This window comes from Cydia strobilella, chromosome 12 (genome assembly GCF_947568885.1).
Source record: "Cydia strobilella chromosome 12, ilCydStro3.1, whole genome shotgun sequence".
Classification (NCBI taxonomy): Eukaryota; Metazoa; Arthropoda; class Insecta; order Lepidoptera; family Tortricidae; genus Cydia; species Cydia strobilella.
Genome location: NC_086052.1, coordinates 6,445,001 through 6,463,576, shown reverse-complemented (window position 1 = coordinate 6,463,576; position 18,576 = coordinate 6,445,001). Strand labels below are relative to the sequence as shown.

The 18,576-nt window shown below is 37.6% G+C and overlaps 1 protein-coding gene across 1 annotated transcript in view; it reads left to right on the top strand.

Annotated features, from left to right (window-relative positions):
* The first annotated feature begins 8,876 nt into the window (after positions 1–8,876).
* The window catches only part of LOC134745984 (putative inorganic phosphate cotransporter), a 39,254-nt gene continuing 29,554 nt past the window's right edge, over positions 8,877–18,576 (top strand). Inside the window, exons 1-2 of the mRNA XM_063680145.1 lie at positions 8,877–8,909; positions 10,855–10,979. Coding sequence (XP_063536215.1) covers positions 10,890–10,979 — 90 coding nt within the window. The 5' untranslated portion in view covers positions 8,877–8,909; positions 10,855–10,889. The remainder of the gene's footprint in view (positions 8,910–10,854; positions 10,980–18,576) is intronic.

Genomic DNA, 18,576 nt, shown 5'->3' with positions numbered 1-18,576 from the left:
AGTAAAATAGGCGACAGAATGGGAATCGATTTCTGGATTTCAAATTGTTAAAATACTGGCCCTTTTATTTAGAATATTTTAATACACTATGTGTCGCTAACGACACATCTGACAGACGAATCTAAAGAAACTCATGTTTGCAAAAAAAAAACAGTGCGTAAATTCAATACGGGCGAATATTTAAACCGTGGTTAGCATAGGACCTAAGAAGTATATTGAGATAAATTTTGCTTAGAAATACAACGAAAATATTATCCCTACAAAATAATTCGTCCCGCAATACTCAAGTTAGGAGATACGAGCTTTTTAAAGTAACTGGCAAGGCTTGTTGGCAGTTACTATAAAAAACTCGTATCCCGTAATGAGTCGCTTAACTTCAAACTCGGGTAAATCCATCTGTCGGATTATGCGAGGTAATAGGGTAGATATTTGCTGAGAGAGTCGAATGGATTTACCGGAGTTTGAAGTTAAGCGACACTAATGTCATGCATGTTATGTCTCGTAATGTTTGCAGTATATTGCTGCTCGGTCAATTTTCAAAAATTAATTACGCGGTCATAATTAGGTGAATGTAACTTTAAAAAAATAATTAACGATTACACGGATAAATTCTATATCTGGTTTAATTTATCGCCCGTATTGGATTTTTTTTATATATTTTACCAATTAATAGTTATGAATTGTCATGTGTTGCAGGTTAAACTTATTAAATTATGTTTATTTTTACAGACGCAGAAAAAACTGAAAAAGTGAAATAAAATCCACTGAAAGAATATTAAAATAGATAAATATGTACGACATCATTTATTTCTTAATTAATTACTAGTCTTATTATAATTGTAAATTGTTTTATAAGTATCAAATAAAAATGTAACAAGTTGATTTTTTTTGCCTGTTATCACCTTTAATTAGGTCGAGGAAAAATTTTATCTTATTTTACAGGTTGTACTGTTTGTATGTGACTGGTTTGATACTATTAAAAATATAACATTAAAAAACCGGCCAAGTGCGAGTCGGACTCGCGCACTGAGGGTTTCGTACTTTTTAGTATTTGTTGTTATAGCGGCAACAGAAATACATCATCTGTGAAAATTCAACTGTCTAGGTATCAAGGTTTATGAGATACAGCCTGGTGACAGAGAGACGGACAGACGGACAGCGGAGTCTTAGTAATAGGGTCCCGTTTTTACCCTTTGGGTACGGAACCCTAAAAAAAACTTTTTTCCGACATTTTTTATTGTTGTTTCTGTCCGCCAAAATAAATGAATCTAAGGGAGAAATTCAATACATTTTGAAATTTTTTTTCATAACACGGAATGCGATCAGCAGAAGCTTAAGAATTTGTTGGTATGAGTAGGTAGGTTACCTGGTTTTGACACTGCTAGATAAATTACTGCTTCCCGGTCCAGCGCCAATCTCATCCAGAAGTCACCCGCAGTCTTTCGAATGTCGTCCACCAAACGAGCCAACGGACGCCAGGCACTCCTTTCGTCTGAAAGCGGCCACCATTCCGTTAACATTTTGTCCCACCTGCCATCACTCTGTCTGGCTACATGTCCCGCCCACCCTGCGGGATAAGTGGCGTACTCGAAGACAGAAGAAAAAAGTAGTTACTGCTTTGTGGTAGGACTACGGTTTCACGATAAAAAAACCTTTTTCAAAGAGGCCAATTCAAACTTAAACCTGACATAAAAACGATATCTAAACAAGTAATTTACTTCTGTTCTCATTCGCCCGTGCATCTCAACGCACAACGCGCATTACGGACAAATCCCAGCGTAATAAACGAGCTAATTATAAATAAATAACATTATTTAGACAAGGTTTTGATGTTAAGTGCACGTTCGAATTGGTCTCATAGTTGATTCAAAATGTAGTTTAGGTATATCACCCGCGTCTAACTAACCCATTTCGGTTTAAAGGATCGTTATTGTTTAAGGAATTAAAATGTCTGTCACTCACAAGACAAATTATAAATAGCTAACTACGCAATAAGCAAGCACTTTTGACAATGTTTAACAATAAATAGTTGCATTTCGATTTGAACTAATGATTAAAGCACTATAATGAAACTAAATGTCGACCCTAATGGTCATTATACGGTCATTTTTACCGGACATTTGATGCTACGGGGCATTACACTGCACAAACATACAACACATACATACATAGCCTCATTGGCTTGTTAAAATCACAGCCTTTCCGAAAATTGGGTAAAAATATATTTTAAATATATATTTAAATATATTTCGCTTTTACATATTGCTAACAACCGACCGAAACAAAAACCGACCATCTTAGCCCTACAGGTCTATAGGTACTTGGCATACTTGCTCGTACACTAGTTACGGACGCAATCTCCTTTATTTTTTCGTCGCGGAAGGAAAGGAATTGAATAACTACTACTACGTGTTATATTTCAATATTTTCAATACTCCGAAGTCCGCCAAAGAACGGCAAAACAAATAGGTATTCATTATTTCAATATAAGTTCTACCAAATATTCAATATTCGTCCGAGCATTATTGGAAACTCGATAGCAATGCAACGCAGAGCGACATTGCCGTGAATAAAATTCTATTGGAAGGGCATGGCACATTCCTTTGCGGGTTACTACTATAACGTTGACTACTAACTGACTTATATTATAACCTTGCCTTGTCAAAACTAGAATTAAATGACTATTATATGGTTATTATTTTTGACTAGTTTTCTTCAAGACACAGTGTAGAATGCAGTTAAGAGGAAACATTTAGTGGTTATTTTTCAATACAAACGTTTTCGACATTTTCCTCTCTAAATTTTGACCTTGTATATGATATTACCAATCCCTGTGTCTTTTATAAGAACTTTAAGAACCGCTAAAACAGCCAAATAAATGCTCCGTAAACAGACGCCTGGCATACAAAATCGGCAACAATTAATAAACGCAAAAATCAAAACCGACAGACACACATAATATCTCTTTCTCATTCCGTTAGTTTTGGAGGGGGAAATTGTCGAGAACAAAACCTCGATTTCGGAGATTTTTACGGAGGATTTTTCGCTTAAGCTACAGGGCTATAACCGCGAAAATCGAAGTTCGCAAATTACGGGTGTCTGTCTCTGTCACTCTTATTACACCTTCATTGGAGTAAAAGAGAAAGATCCCCGCAATTTGCGAATTTCGGTTTTCGCGGTAGGCCCTCAGTTGTCCTTATCACACTAATTTTAGGAGCCGCCCCCGTACGCGCAACGCAGATATTTAAGTACCGTAAAATGGGGTGAGTAGGATTCGCGGGGAGAGTTGGGTTATGAATGGGGAGAGAAGGATTGAAAGGGGGTGAGATGGGTTTTTAAGGCTACTGCTACAAAAATAATGTATTACAATTTAAAATGGAGTTATAGTAATACTCATAATAAAAAAAAACGATCCAACAATCTTCCAAACTCACCTTTGTATGAAAACCCATCTCACCCCAATTACGAGGGACTACGGGGTGAGGTTGGTTTTCCTGTTTATCGTCAAAGCTATGAAATGGAACTACCCAAAATAAAATAAAAACTAAAATACAAACGTCCGGAACACTAATTATATACGCCATTCAGTGTGCATAATATGTAAAAATAAAATGTTATCGAGGTTTGAATGTCAGTTTTGCTTCTACTCACCCCATTTTACGGTACCTAAAATTCTCAAATCTGAGAAGGGGCTCAGCATGTATTTCCTCTTCAAACTAGTTTTAACCAAGACGCTTTGCGAAAACTAGGTTGATTGAAAATCAAATATCGTGTAATATCTGTTCGAGGTGAGGTAGACAGTCAAGTGGTCATCCATACTGACCATTACTCTAACATGACCTCTGGTTGATGAGCGGAGGTCACTCATATATTAAGTCATTGTGATGAAAGGATAGGCGTTGTGAATGCTATGGCTGACGCCTGAGTATGGTCTTGAGTTAGTGCTCACTGTACGCGTAGTCTGGTGTATGGTGCAACTTCTAGCAATTTAACTCGTGTAATAAAAAATTAAGTGACAGGAAAAGGGTAAAACAAACGTGGCTATCGGGTTACTAACCGCGCTAGTTAGTTAGTTACTTGAGTATTGAATTTTGTTGTTGTTGTTGTTGTATATACTGAAAAGGTCGACATTGCATTCGATTACTTTTGATAGATAAAACAGTACTTTACAAGTGCTGTTTCATAGATTTTTTAATGTCATAAGAGTAACGTGTTCAACACACAACAAAATAAACATAACTAAATTGAGTAGTTGACTAATCATTACTAAGCGTCGGCAACCCTAGCGTTGTGCAGTGCAGGTGCGCGCGGTGCGGGCAGCGGCGCGTTGAAGGTCACTCCTTTATATTTTTGCGTAGGTATCAAAACGGTAAGTATTTGCGTTTTCTTTGAGAGATAAATTAAGTATCTGTTCGTAAGAACTATTATATAATCTGTGGAGATAGCGACATTTGTTGTTAGGAACCATGGTACGACCTATGTACCTATTTACGTTGTAAAATATTGCAGGTCATATAAAAAAACATCCTGTGTAGCGGCCAAACCTTTTGCAAAATCCTTCTTGTATCGTCGTAGTCGGGTAACGCGCGGATAGAATCCAAAGCGCTTGTAGATTCGGAGTTTCGTAGTTCGATGTACCCGATAAATTAATGTTTTATCGGGTGCATGCAAGCAAAGCCGGGTGCAAAAGCTAACTATATTTATATATTTCAAATGTGGTAACTAAGCCCTTAAAATTTTATTTTTTTGGTTCGTGACTTCATGTCCTCTAGAGGGCGCCGTGTTCAATTTGTTGTAACGACATCACGATTCGAATGACACATCGTTTGTCAAATTATAATGAGTACTTTAGAAGTTATGAGGAACAAATTAACATACATACATACATATATACATACATACCGGTCAAAATCATAATCCTCTTTTGCGTTGCCGTAGTCGGGTAAAAAACAATGCGACGAGCTCAGAAAAACAACTTAAAAATTATGTCCCGTCATCGTCCCATATCAGTATTACTGGATTTCATCTGATTGCCTGTCAATTTATGATAATCTGAGATGAATTATTTATTTTAATTAAATAGCTCTTAAACAGTAGTGTATATCTTGGAACACACTGTATAGACTAAATGTAGTAATTTTAATCCGCTTTCTACAATTGCGCTTAATTTTCCCCTCACAAAATATTTGTAATACATAGTTTGGGTGAGATATGTAGTATTCGCAACGAGTCGCGGGAACCATTTTGATGACGTCATAAGGCTGAAGTAGATGGTCTGCACCACTGTCATCAGGCAGTTTCTGGGTCCCAATATCATGTTCAACTACAAATTAAAAATTGGTAGTGGTTACCGGCTCTGAACTAAGTATGTTCCCGCAAGGAAGAGAGTCCTCGTATAATGTTAACTCACATTGAGGTAGGATGTTAATGTGTTCGCCAGTAGCTGGCCACATTGTATAATCACTTAATCTCGCAATAAAACCTATATTATACCCAATTGTTACACTATTAGCGTAGGTAAGGTATCGCTCAATGTATTACCTTATAATGATAAACCTAGGCATCGTAAAATTATTGATGAAATACTTAGTATTTTGGTCTAATTTATCTATTGTTTAGTTTTGATGTTACATGAAAATAGCCGATATATTTGTCAACACCAAATGTCAATGTGGTATTACTTATTAGGTACAGTGTAAACTGCGATTTCGGATTTTGGCCGAAACTCCTACTTTGAAGAAAACTAGCAAGTTACATAACTACATAAGTTAAAAAGTATCTAACGCCTTTTGTAGATAAGTAATAATCAATTCAAACATGACAAAGTGTCAACTATTAGAATTTGATACATACTCGTAACATGTTTGCTGATTAAATCTTTACAGATTGCATTGCCTACCTTATGATATATCGTACCTAGTTAAGGAAAACAACACTCAGTCTATGCGCAACGCTTTATATCTTCACCAAAACTCCTACTTTAAAGAAAACTAGCAAGTTACATAAGTTAAAAAGTATCTAAACGCCTTTTGTAGATAAAGTAATCAATTCAAATACGACAAAGTGTCAACTACTAGATTTTGATATATAACATGATTGCTGATTAAATCTTTACAGATTGCATTGACTACCTTATGACATATCGTAGTTAAGGAAAACAATACTCAGTCTATGGGCAACGCTATGCGCAGACTCGCGCGCAGATAATTCGAAAAAACCTAACGACTATAATTTGAAACTCGAACAAAAATAAACCTATTTAACTTACAATTCTAGTCATAGCGTATTTTATAGTGATACAATGCACGAAGTAAAGAAACCAAGTAAGTTTTGATTTTCTAATTGTATTCTTTTCTAAACTGGATTTAATCAATGGTTTGATTCACTTGAAAGAACATGCTTTGTAATATTTAAACGCTAACCTCTTAACTAGAGGTCATTTACTCGTAGTTATGTAGTTTTGGCAGTTTATAGTATTATGAAAATATCTGATAGGTACTTCAGTTCAGTAAAGGGGATAGTCGTAAGAACCAGACGACCCCCCGAACTGGATAGGTAAATAATTTAAATTTTAAGTTAGAAAATGTTATCGTATAATAAGTAACCGCCTTTTGTACTTTTTACTTGTGCTTGTTTTAGTTTAAAATAAATTATTAAATAATTAATCCTGGAGTTGCCATGGTTAGCAGTACAGTTTGACACTGGGTTAACGGTTTAACCGCTTAAGCCTGGGTTAGTGGGAAAAATAGTGTATTTTTACCTTAATATTAACACTATAAAATTGTCATTAAAAGCAGTAGTATCCTGTGATAAAGACTAAGATTATAACAATCGGGTAGAATATCAAATGTTTTTAATTTCAAATTAGTAATTTATGTAGGTACCTGCTGATTTTATAGCCTTTCAAGCTATAAATGCCATGACTGATACTGTAAACATAAGCACATAACACTTATAAGAAAAACAAAAATCTTAGTATTAATACAAGTCAACGCAGGGCACGGTCTAGCGTGCATCATCCTTTACCCAGGTGTTTGAATGTGGACATTATTTAAAATTCAATTACAATAATTTAACTACACACTCCGGCCTATGATCAATAACTGTATCATCATTACACTAGCGCAACTTGAAATAATATTCAATTGTCCCGATGCGTCAAGTTTCCCGGTTTTCCCCTAACTTAACACGGAGGGTTAACTTTGATCTAAGAACAAGAACAACAGCACAAGAGAGATAATTGCTAAATAACTGCTAAATAACAGAGAGGAATGCTTTTCAACTCCATAACTTAAATTGAAACGGGTTATCTTACACTAGCGACCCGCCTCGGCTTCGCACGGGCGCAATGCTGATATAAACTTCATCTTAAATCACTCTATCTATTAAAAAAACCGCATCAAAATCCGTTGCGTAGTTTTAAAGATCTAAGCATACAAGCTACTTTGTTTTATACTATGAAGATGTTATGATAAGGGCACCAGGCGTAAAGGGATAGATTTCCGATCAAGTTAGTACTACTATAACAATTTTAGTCACAGATATTATATTGATATGATATGATATGATTTATTTATCTCACAATATACAATTGCACTTAAAATTACACATGGTAGATTCTTAGGAATTTATATTGAGATTGTCGGTTTTTTACATTATATTTAAAAGTTATTATAAATAGCCTCCTGATGACTGGGTATCGAAATTTGCTAGTTTAAATTATCAGCAAAACTATATCTCCTGCATACATTTTAGTATGCAGAGGTGCTAAGGTGCTAAGAGGGACGCAATTTTTAAAGGACATGCTGACATTCGTGGGTTCGTGACTATTTTGCTTCAATAATAAAAAACACAATTCATAATAATAGTATATTTTAGTGATTTATTATAATCATTCATTTATTTTCACGTCACAATAAATAAAACCGTAAATAGAAAGTCCATGCATAGATCGTAATCGGCAACGCAGGCTTCGTCAAGTGGACACAAAAGCAAATGAGCAACAGGCTTCGTCATGGACTTACAAATGATGTAATCCGCAACAGGCTTTGTCAATCTTAACCACTAAATTAAACTATTTAGGCTATGTTGCCACCCCGGACCGTAGCTGGCCCAAACGTCCCCATGACACTGGCAGCGTTGCCCCGTTGAATTGCCAAGGAGATCTGTTGGACCAGTTTATTATAATTGCTATTTATGTTTATTACCAAAAGTTGTAAATTACTTTTACTAGCGAAACTAATTTACGGAAAACTAATTGCTCATTGACTGACTGGCGCGATATCGACTGATTAGCTTTGAAACGTTAACGTACTGTTCAGTTGACCGCACTGCAAGGATAAATTATGATTTAGTTTAATTTTTGCTTTTAACTGTTATAGCTGACTGCTTTAAATTCATAATAAGTGTACTAATAGTTCAATAACATTGTTTAAATTTTAACGACAAAATCTAAACATCAAACATTACTCGTTTTTATTACGGCTTCTTTTGAATGTAATGATTGTTCAATTACCTACATTTTTTTTAATGATGAATTGGCAGGCGTTTGACCACGATCCCACCTGATGGTAAGTGATGATGCGGTCTACGGTGGAGCACGCTTACCTAAGAGATACCTAACTCTTGCCTTGAAGAGCCCCAGATTGTACTCATGCGGAAACACAGACTCGGGCAGGGCGTTCCACTCCTTGGCAGTTCGCATTAGAAATGTGGAAGCAAAACGCTTCGTGCAAATTCAAGTGAAAATCGTGCGATGTGTAAAAAAATTCACAAATGTGTTTTTTTTTTAATACCACGTCGGTGGCAATCAAGCATACGGCCCGCCTGATGGTAAGCTGTTACCGTAGCCTATGGACGCCTGCAACACTTGTTTTTAGTGTTTGGGAAATACAATCCACTTCCACAAGGTAAAACAAAAAATATGAGACGAATACGAATTGGTAGGGAATTATTATAGGCTTTTTTCAAATTTTATTTAGTATTTGGCCAAATACTAAATGGCGTTATTCATAAACGCGTTACTGGCCTGTATTAGCTATGCATCGTTTGTCTTTATCTGTCAAATTGTTGGTTTTTGACTTTATTCGTTTGTCAAACAAATACCCGGGCAATAGTTCCTTACACGGCGCCTCAAACAACATACTGATATCGTACAATAATAAACTGAAAAGTAAACGTACTATGTACTTTAACTCACTAATTAGTAGCAACCCCAATAAAAGTAGGGCAATGTGGAAGGCCATAAACATCGAGCTGGCTCGGGCGCCGCGCCCGCGCGTCGATTTCACCGAGCTGCTCATGGACAGCACCGGCCGCCCGTTCGCAACCAAACAACTCGCGGTGGACGCGCTAAACCATGAATTTGTAACGGCTGCCGCCGCATGCGGTGCGCTCGCCCCCGACCACAGCTGCTGTATCGCTTCCTTATCAGACGGGTACGCCGCCACTGATAGCTCTATAAGACTCAAGCCTTTTACACCTGATGAAGTCGCAAACATATTTAAAACTTCGATCGCAACTAAAAATAGTACCGACGTCTACGGCCTCTCCGCTAATCTTTTGAAACGTGCTAGTCCCGCGATCAGCTATGTTCTTTGCGAACTCTTCAATAGCTGTATGCGATCAGGAGTGTACCCCGAGAGCCTGAAGAAAGTAAAAATATGCCCACTTTATAAAGGGAAGGGCAAAAAGTCCCTATTAAAATCCTACCGTCCTATTTCCCTGGTCCCAGTTCCAAGCAAATGTTTCGAAGTTGGTTTAAACAAGAGGCTGCTTGGCTTCTGGGCACCGAGGAACACATTATCGGACAGCCAATATGCCTATCGCCATGGCAGATCCACCACGGACCTACTGCGAGAGGTAGTGCGTTGCGTATTGTGCGCTCGCGAGACGGGACGCCATGTAGCCGTTATCTGCTGCGACCTGTCCCGCGCCTTTGACACGGCAGATCACGCACTCGTCACCAATAAGCTGGCCCACTACGGCATCCGAGGCCCAGCCACCAAGCTTATATTATCCTTTATGTCTGACAGAGCGCAAGTGGTGGTAGGCGACGGGGGGAAGGTTGTATCTGCAGAGTTACAAAATTTGATGGGGGTCCCGCAAGGATCGTGCCTCTCCAACACCCTGTTCAGCGTTTTGCTGAACGATCTGCCCAAGGCGATAAAAGGCGCCGATATATTCATGTACGCGGATGACGTCACGGCAGTCGTCAGCACTGCCGCTGGGCGGGATTTGGAAGCGGCACTAAACCTCGTCATGGAGCAATTGCACCAATGGTTTCAGAGAAACGGCTTAGCTGTAAACAAGGAAAATACCAGCTACATGGCATTCAAGCTAAACGGCCATACAAGCCCAACCATGAGGGTGTGCGCCGGCGGTGCCCCTATACAGCACGTGAACGGCGTACGCCTGCTCGGTTTCCATCTCGACGGCGCGCTAACATGGGAGACGCACATTGACGAACTGTGCAAGAGAGTGGGAAGCGCGTGCTTCGCGCTGCGGCGGTTGACGATCACAGCCGGTAGGGGTGCAGTGCGTGAGTGCTATTTCGCGACAGTGCACTCACTCCTGACTTGCGGCGTGGAGCTGTGGGGCCGCGCCTCTGAGTGGAGGCGTGTGTTCTCGCAGCAGAAGCGCGCCATCCGCGCGATGGCTGGTAAAGCGCAGGATGCCCCGGCGCGTGACTTATTCCGCGACTTAAAGATTTTGCCCCTACCTTGCTTACTCATATACCAGGTTTCAGATTAAAATCAAGCATCTAGGTACAGACATCACGCTGCTATTCAAAAAAAGTTTATTTTCTAATTTATAGCCAAACAAGCTTTTTAACATTGAATTTCTTAATTTCAGAAGCGGCGTTAGGCATACGGCACGTGCAATGTGTGATGCTGTTCTTTGCGATGCTGTTGGCCTTCGGCATGAGGGTGAACATGAGCATGGCTATCGTCGCCATGACAGACTCTTCTATGGAAAACGTGAGTACTGCATCATTGTTTTGTTGTATTGTTGTTTTTTTTTTTTGTAATTTAATTTTTGGTTTATTGTATTGCCTGTAAAATTGACATGTAAAAGTGCCCCTGTGGCGTATTTGCTGAATAAATGTTTGATGTTTAAGAACTATAACATTATTCTATTTCACTTATAGTTAATATTTTTAGGTAACCTAAGCCTGCTATGACTATAGGTATAGGCCATAATTAACGTAAGAAGATCGTCAGTGAGAAATAAAATGTCTTTTTTTTAGGGTTCTGTACCCAAAGGGTAAAAACGAGAACGGGTATTTACTAAGACTCCACTGTCCGTCTGTCTGTCTGTCTGTCTCACGGTTCATGAGATACAGCCAGGGGCCCTATTCGAGATGCACAACTGTCAGTTTCGGCTTCAACATCAGTTCAACAGTGGAATGAATCATTTGTTCATCAACTGTGGAAAGTATCATTTGGTACAACCAAAACTCATTCATTGAAAAAATTATTCAACAAAAATCAACTTTGTTTTCTTACTACTATACGGTTTAAAATGGCTCTGAACTCGGCGTGGTTCGGTTTGGTTTCGTTGTCACCTAACTGTGGATTGCTAATGTCAAATTTTGACATGTAATGATTTGTTCACTAGACTTTTTTGTCTATAGGCTTGGGCACCATCTTGGAGTTTTTGACGTGCAAAAGGGGAATTTGTAACATAGAGTAAAGATTTTTTTTTTCAGTACATAACTTTACAGAAATTAATGACATCTTGTAAGCGATAGATGAACTAATGCGCTGTGGACGACGCGGCGGCGAGTAGTGGAACTATACGTGACAATCTCCATCAATCAAAAAGGGACTACACTGCTGATGGTCGATAAAGGCTATTGTTAAATGAATTTTAACAGTACGAACACCTTATTGACAAGTGTTCTTTTTGTTGAACCCAGACCTACACGTCAAATAATGCTCGCTCCACACATTCTCCTATGAACGCTCAAAAATTGTAAAAAAAATGAAACAAATTACTCGTCACCTCTCTCTCAAGCTGCCTATTTCTAAACCACGTTCATAAATCAAGTTGTCCCAACACATTTCGTAAACCATATTCAGAAAAGTCCGTTTTTTATTACTAGGTTCGTTAGGTAGCTTACAACTGCCCGCGAAGCGGGGCTCCGTCTAGTTAAATTGCGAGGGAAAAGTTTTGTTTTTTTTTTGTCCACAAATGTGCACGAAAAAGACCTTTACGTATATCTGATGGCGACTGTACAATTCTACAAAAACAGGCAAGACTAGAATAGTTGTGTATTTTGGACAATCTTAACCTTTGGTATGCTTAGAAGCAAATCTGATTCCATATATATTCAACTTAAACATGAAGTTGTCTAGATTGCTATTTAAATAGCAATTTTTTGACGGGAGCATACGAAAGATTAAGCACGCAGTAAAAAAAAGATCAATAGCAATGTTAACCTTTTGAACGCTTTGTCATAAACAAAAACGTCACTGTCACGCCAAGATAACCGGCGCAAGCGAGCGAATGTAAACTTTACTTGAAAGTGTCAAGGTTACTTTGACAGCGTCAGCCATAACCGCTATAGTGGTCCTTGGCGCTGTGGGCACGACTAGTAACGACCACTTTAGGGGTTCTTGGCATTCAGGGTTAAAATAAAATCAAAACTTTTTGCGTATATTATTTACTGTCATTTTGAAGTAAGTACTTAAATACCTACCTATTGCGGTGCGTGCACACCAACACGCAATTTAGAACAATTTATTTATTTATTTAAAAATTTAAATCAGGCAACAATTACAAGTCACATATTACAAATACCTTACAGACTAACATATATATATATATATATATATATATATATGCATTTTATAAACTTAAAAACTAAACACTATTTAGGCGACTATTTATGTCAAGTGTCAAGAAAAATTGATAATTAAACAATAGCATACTATTTGACTATGTACCGAGAATAATTTATTATTTAAACCGAAAACAGTAACAAATTACTTTTAGAGCGCTACCAAGTTACTTACGTTTATTATGAACTTAATTTACTAATAAATGACGTGTTTAGTTGTGTGCAATCACTACATATAATTAATTTCACAATTTTAAGCTAAACGTTTAAGAATCCGTTATCGATTTTAGTCGCAAAAACGTAAAATTGATAGATTACGTCGGTAAAATTGTACAACTTTTGATACGTAATAGAAATAACAAGTTTCTATTAGCACGTCTTCTCATCTTGCCGTTTTACAGATAAATTTTTTGAAAACAGGATCACTAAATTAGTAATGTTTTTTTTTCTGTTGGACATTTAGGTAATCGCGCGTAAAGCACTGATTTTGTCGCTCTTATTTGTAAATTTCGTAAAGTTTGGACTGCTAAAAATGGTAATTTTGTATTACACATATCCTGTACAGACTACATTTTTATTATTATGACTTTGAAGTAGTGTAAATGAAAGTTAGATGAAATCAATTTTCTCCAGAAATTACTTCAAAACAAGTGACAATTTCTCTGAAAATAGACATAATTTCAACGTAATTTTGATACTTCAATAATCTACAAAATTTGCTGAAACTATTCTTATACATCATTTTGTATAATTTACCATTTTAATTTTTATGAATTTTTAAAAACTGCCCCTTCTCTTCATATATTACCAGTGACGCACGCTCGCGACCTCATTATTAAAACGCATGATGAGAATACATGCTAATAGAAACCAATACTTGTTATTTAGATAATTACGTAACAAAAGGTGTACAATTTCAAAGACTAAAATCTATCAATTTTACATTTTTGATCTAAAATCGTTACCGGGCTCTATCAATGGAACAGTCCATTTATTCAGTACATTTTTAGGGTTCCGTACTTCAAAAGGAAAAAACGGAACGCTTACTTATAGGATCACTTGTGCGCCTGTCTCTGTCTGTCCGTCTGTCACAGCCTATTATCATATCGTCGGGCCTACGGCCTTCGGCCTTCGGCCCGCCGTTTCGCTTGTCTAAGACATTTTTACTATTGGGTCGTGTTTAAACTCCAACTTCCCCCTCTCGTGTGACGCTTCGGGCCTTCGGCCCTACGCGGAGCTCGGCCTTCGGCCTTCGACAGTATCAACCAATATGAAAGCACGTTATGCTCTATGGCAAATCGCAACGCCAGAGAACATGACGTATGAAAGCCACTAGGGATCTATTTACTCACTAGGAGGATATAACCAAACGGAGACGCCACGTCTGTAATTTTCTGTACAGAGATCGATATAATTATGTTTTGTAGAAGATTTGGAGCTGAAACCTGACTACGGTAAACGATAGTAGTTCGCCCCGAACTGAGAACTCACTTTTCGAAAAACCTATAGAGAAGATTTATATGTTCATATTATTTATATTTATCTACATCTGCTTAAGTACCTATTACATTTTCGACGCAATTGAACACAATATGTACAAATTCATAACACGTGCCGTTTCTTACAATTTTAACTACTAATTAATATGTAATATGTTAAAGGGCCACTTAAATCCCCAATTCTTATATCAATTTTCATTATGATCCGCGGGCTTAGCACGGTAGCATTTTTATCGCCTGTCACCATGCATGATGTTCTATTCTAACAAGTATGTAAGTGCAAAAGTGGCAGGCATAGTGACAGGTGATAAAAATGCAACCATGCTGACACCGCAGGGCAAAAATTAAGGAATTCAAGATGGTGGCCATTATTTACAATTTTGACTTCGGATTACTATGACAAAGCCTTTCGAATCCTCAGATACATAGTTGGACCAAGATAAGTCTGCAACAATTTAAATAGCAAACGTAGTGCAAGTGTTATTTAAACGTCATAATTACATAGGAGTTTAATGTTTAAAATAACGCACTGCGTGTGCTACCAAAATCATTGCAAACTTTTCTTGGTCTAACTCTATACATTTTTTAACATGCTCATACCAAGAATAAAGAAATTCAAGATAGTGACCATGCTTTACAATTTTAACTAAGAATTCGTATAAGTATGTATTATCATTACAATATTAAGCGGCTTCTCAGATAACAAAACTTTCTGAAGAATGAGAACAAATTAAATTATTTATAGAAAATATTTTAATTTGTGACAATTCATAATGTCACATGTTGTGGAGTATACGAGTTACTGACACACTTTTACTGCTGACTGTACGAGACCTTTCTAATGAACCCAAACTCGATGTGTTTGTGTTTTTCCATAGAAGAGTTACGTTTGCTACTTATTCTGACTGGTTCATCAGATCAGCTCCATGTTAGCATATTATTGCATTGTCTTGGGAATTACGGATGTACTCCAAATTTCAACTGAATCAGACATCGGCAAGTGGTTCAAATTTAAGTTTCAAGATTTCAAGCACACACAAATACAAAGATAGTTTGGATATACGGCGTCAAGCTAAATAAAAGTGTGTAATAAAAATGTGTGAATTCTAAGAAATAATCATAATGGCCTGGGTAAACTCTGGAGGTTGATAGTTGATGTTGATGTCGTTGTCTCCGGATGACGACCAAAAGCATCTGGTTGGGTAATACGGGCGGACGGGCATGACGGAAGAGTCATCCTGTTCTGTATTCATCGTCATTCGTCATTACGTCCCTGTAAAAATAGTTATTTGTTATACAAAGGGGCAAAGTTCTTGTTTAACTGCTTGTGCTAATATTGATACCCGAGCCAGCGAAAGACATCGAAATGAAACCACGAGCGTAGCGAGTTCGATAAGTTTGATAAGTGGAATCTTGAGCGTTGCTAGGGTGTCAAGGCCTCGTGCCGTAACAAATTTTACCACTAAGTGAAACACAAGATTTTTTACCACACCAACGCAAGGAAAATACTAACTGAAAAATATCAAACAAAATCAAACCAAAATCATATCCAAATGAACGTTATACTAAACTTGTCATTCAAAATCATCATTTAAAAGTAAATTCTACCGGCTAACATAAGGAAACAACTCAAAATTTGCATCAGATTACTTTGCCTCACCAGTGGATAAAATGCAATTCATGAATTAAATAATCATTTATTTTGCCTCCCATAGAAGTGTTAGTAACAAAAACTTAAATACTAATGTTGTTTAACAGTTAATTACTTAATATGCCACTTTTTCATCAGTGTGCCTATTAGCCAAGGTGACCATTGTTTGTGCTACGACAACGAAATGCTTTGTGTCCCTCTATCACTCTTCCATATGACTGCGGTAGAGAGACAGCGTTTCGTTGTCGTAGCGAAAATGATTGTCTTGGCTAGGCACCCAGAGCAATGTTATATTCAATGCACAGTGCACACAGTGAAAACTGTTTTTTCTACATGTAACGCTTCTTAAAAGCTTAGAGCGCTGGTGGCCTAGAGCGGTAAGAGCGTGTGACTTTCAATCCGGTCGCGGGTTCAAACCCCGGCTCGTAACTGAGTTTTTCGGAATATATGTACCAGTCACTTTTCGGTGAAGGAAAACATCGTGAGGAAACCGGACTAATCCTAATAAGGCCTAATACTTTATTTACCCTCTGGGTCAGATGGCAGTCGCTTTCGTAAAAACTAGTTCCTATGTCAATTCTTGGAATTAGTTGCCAAGCGGACCCCAGGATCCCATGAGCCGTGGCAAAAGCCGGAACAACGCCAGGAAGATGATGAACGTTTCTTTAAAAAAATATGTTCCCTGTAGCCCTACTCAAAATTTAAGAGTACTTACTTAAGTATCAAGATTATAGTACACATACCAACACTAACACATATTAAATGAATCTATTTTTTTAAGTAAAGAATTATGTACAATATTGTCAAGGAGGGTAATGTAGCAACTGTATGTATGTATGTAAAAATTATACAACACAACATTAAAAAATGATACTCACTTCTTCCCGATTTGACGAGCAAACACGGCTTGCCATTACATCGAGCAATCTTATAAGAGCATCATGCTGCCTTGACATGTGATGTAGCAGGCTGTTGGTCGTGGTTTGATACTGTTTGAACTGCTCATCACGTGAGGTTATGAGCCTCACAACCTGCTCATGAAGCCGAGTGTTGTGGGCTTCATGGGACGTGATGAGCAGTTCCATGTTCCGCGCGACGCGGAGCATAGCCTGCCCCAATGTAGCGTCGTTGGCCGCATGGCGACGCTCTAGGTCCTGGATTGACGCTTCTGCCGTTTCCAGGGCACTAAGGGCAGGGTATGCTGTAATAAAAATAATTAGGTACATAACTCGTACAACTACTAAGGTAGTGGCACTGTGGCACCAATACACAAATGACTAAGCGATGGCCCCAACTTTTTTTTACATGATTCAGCCCATAATCCAACCTAATTAACTACCCTAACCTAATTAACCTACTCCCAATCCTTTAATTACTAAACAACATTTTAGTAATGAATATGCTTGTGCCGCACATTGGTGGCATCCCGCCTTAAAGTTGCTATGTGTGATTGAAAACTAATATATATTAAAAATCCGGCCAAGTGCGAGTCGGACTCGCGCACGAAGGGTTCCGTACTTAAATATTTATTTTATTCAGTTTTTAGTATTAAATTTGTTGTTGTAGCGGCAACAGAGATACATCATCTGTGAAAATTTCAACTGTCTACCTATAGATATCACAGTTCATGAGATATAGCCTGGTGACAGACGGACAGACAGACAGATAGACAGTCCACTGTTTAAGTTATAGGGTCCCGTTTTTTACCCTTTGGGTACAGAACCCTAAAAACATAAAAACACGCAATCGTCGACATTCCGAGCTTTTTAAAGTATGTTCTCAAGCTCTGCATACATTTGAGAGTCTGACCGGAAAGAAAAGAGTCATAGAATAGATATATCAATTCCCGTATATAGAGCGCTGCATGCTGATGGGACTGTAGTATAAATAGATACATAATATTAAAGGACAATTTAACACAGATTGAACTAGTTTCACAATAAGTTCAATAATAAGGCTACTAGACGACGATGTATGTATATGAATACTTTTATACATAGAAAACATCCAGAACTCAGGAATAATTCAACTGGGGAACAAATTAAATTATTTTTATGAAATTATTTATTTTTATGGTTTTTTAGATAGTCGCACTACTGTATATAAATTTTAAACTAAAATAGATATCAGACACTAAATAAAAAGTGACCAAGTCCACCGGTAGCCGAGGCGGGAATCGAACCCACGTCTTCAGCTTTTATTATATTATTAACACACACATAAATGTCCTAACGGCCCTTGCCAGGATTCGAACCCGGGACCTCCTGCTTCGTAAGCAACCAATGACTCGATGTCACTACCATCTAGGCTAAATTAAATTCGAGTAAGTATATTCCACGGTATATTCAAACCTAACAATGAAAAAGTTTCAGCAGGTTCTAATTTGATACTTTCCAAATGCATAATCATAATCAATATTTATACGGTAGATAAGATAAGACAGTGTAATGCTATTAACAACTTCCACTAGACTTATATTGACCGGGATATAGACCGTTAGTACCTTTTGTATTTCGGCCAATATAAGTCTAGTGAAACTAACCGTGAATCATTCAAAACTCTTATTAATGAGTTATTTGATA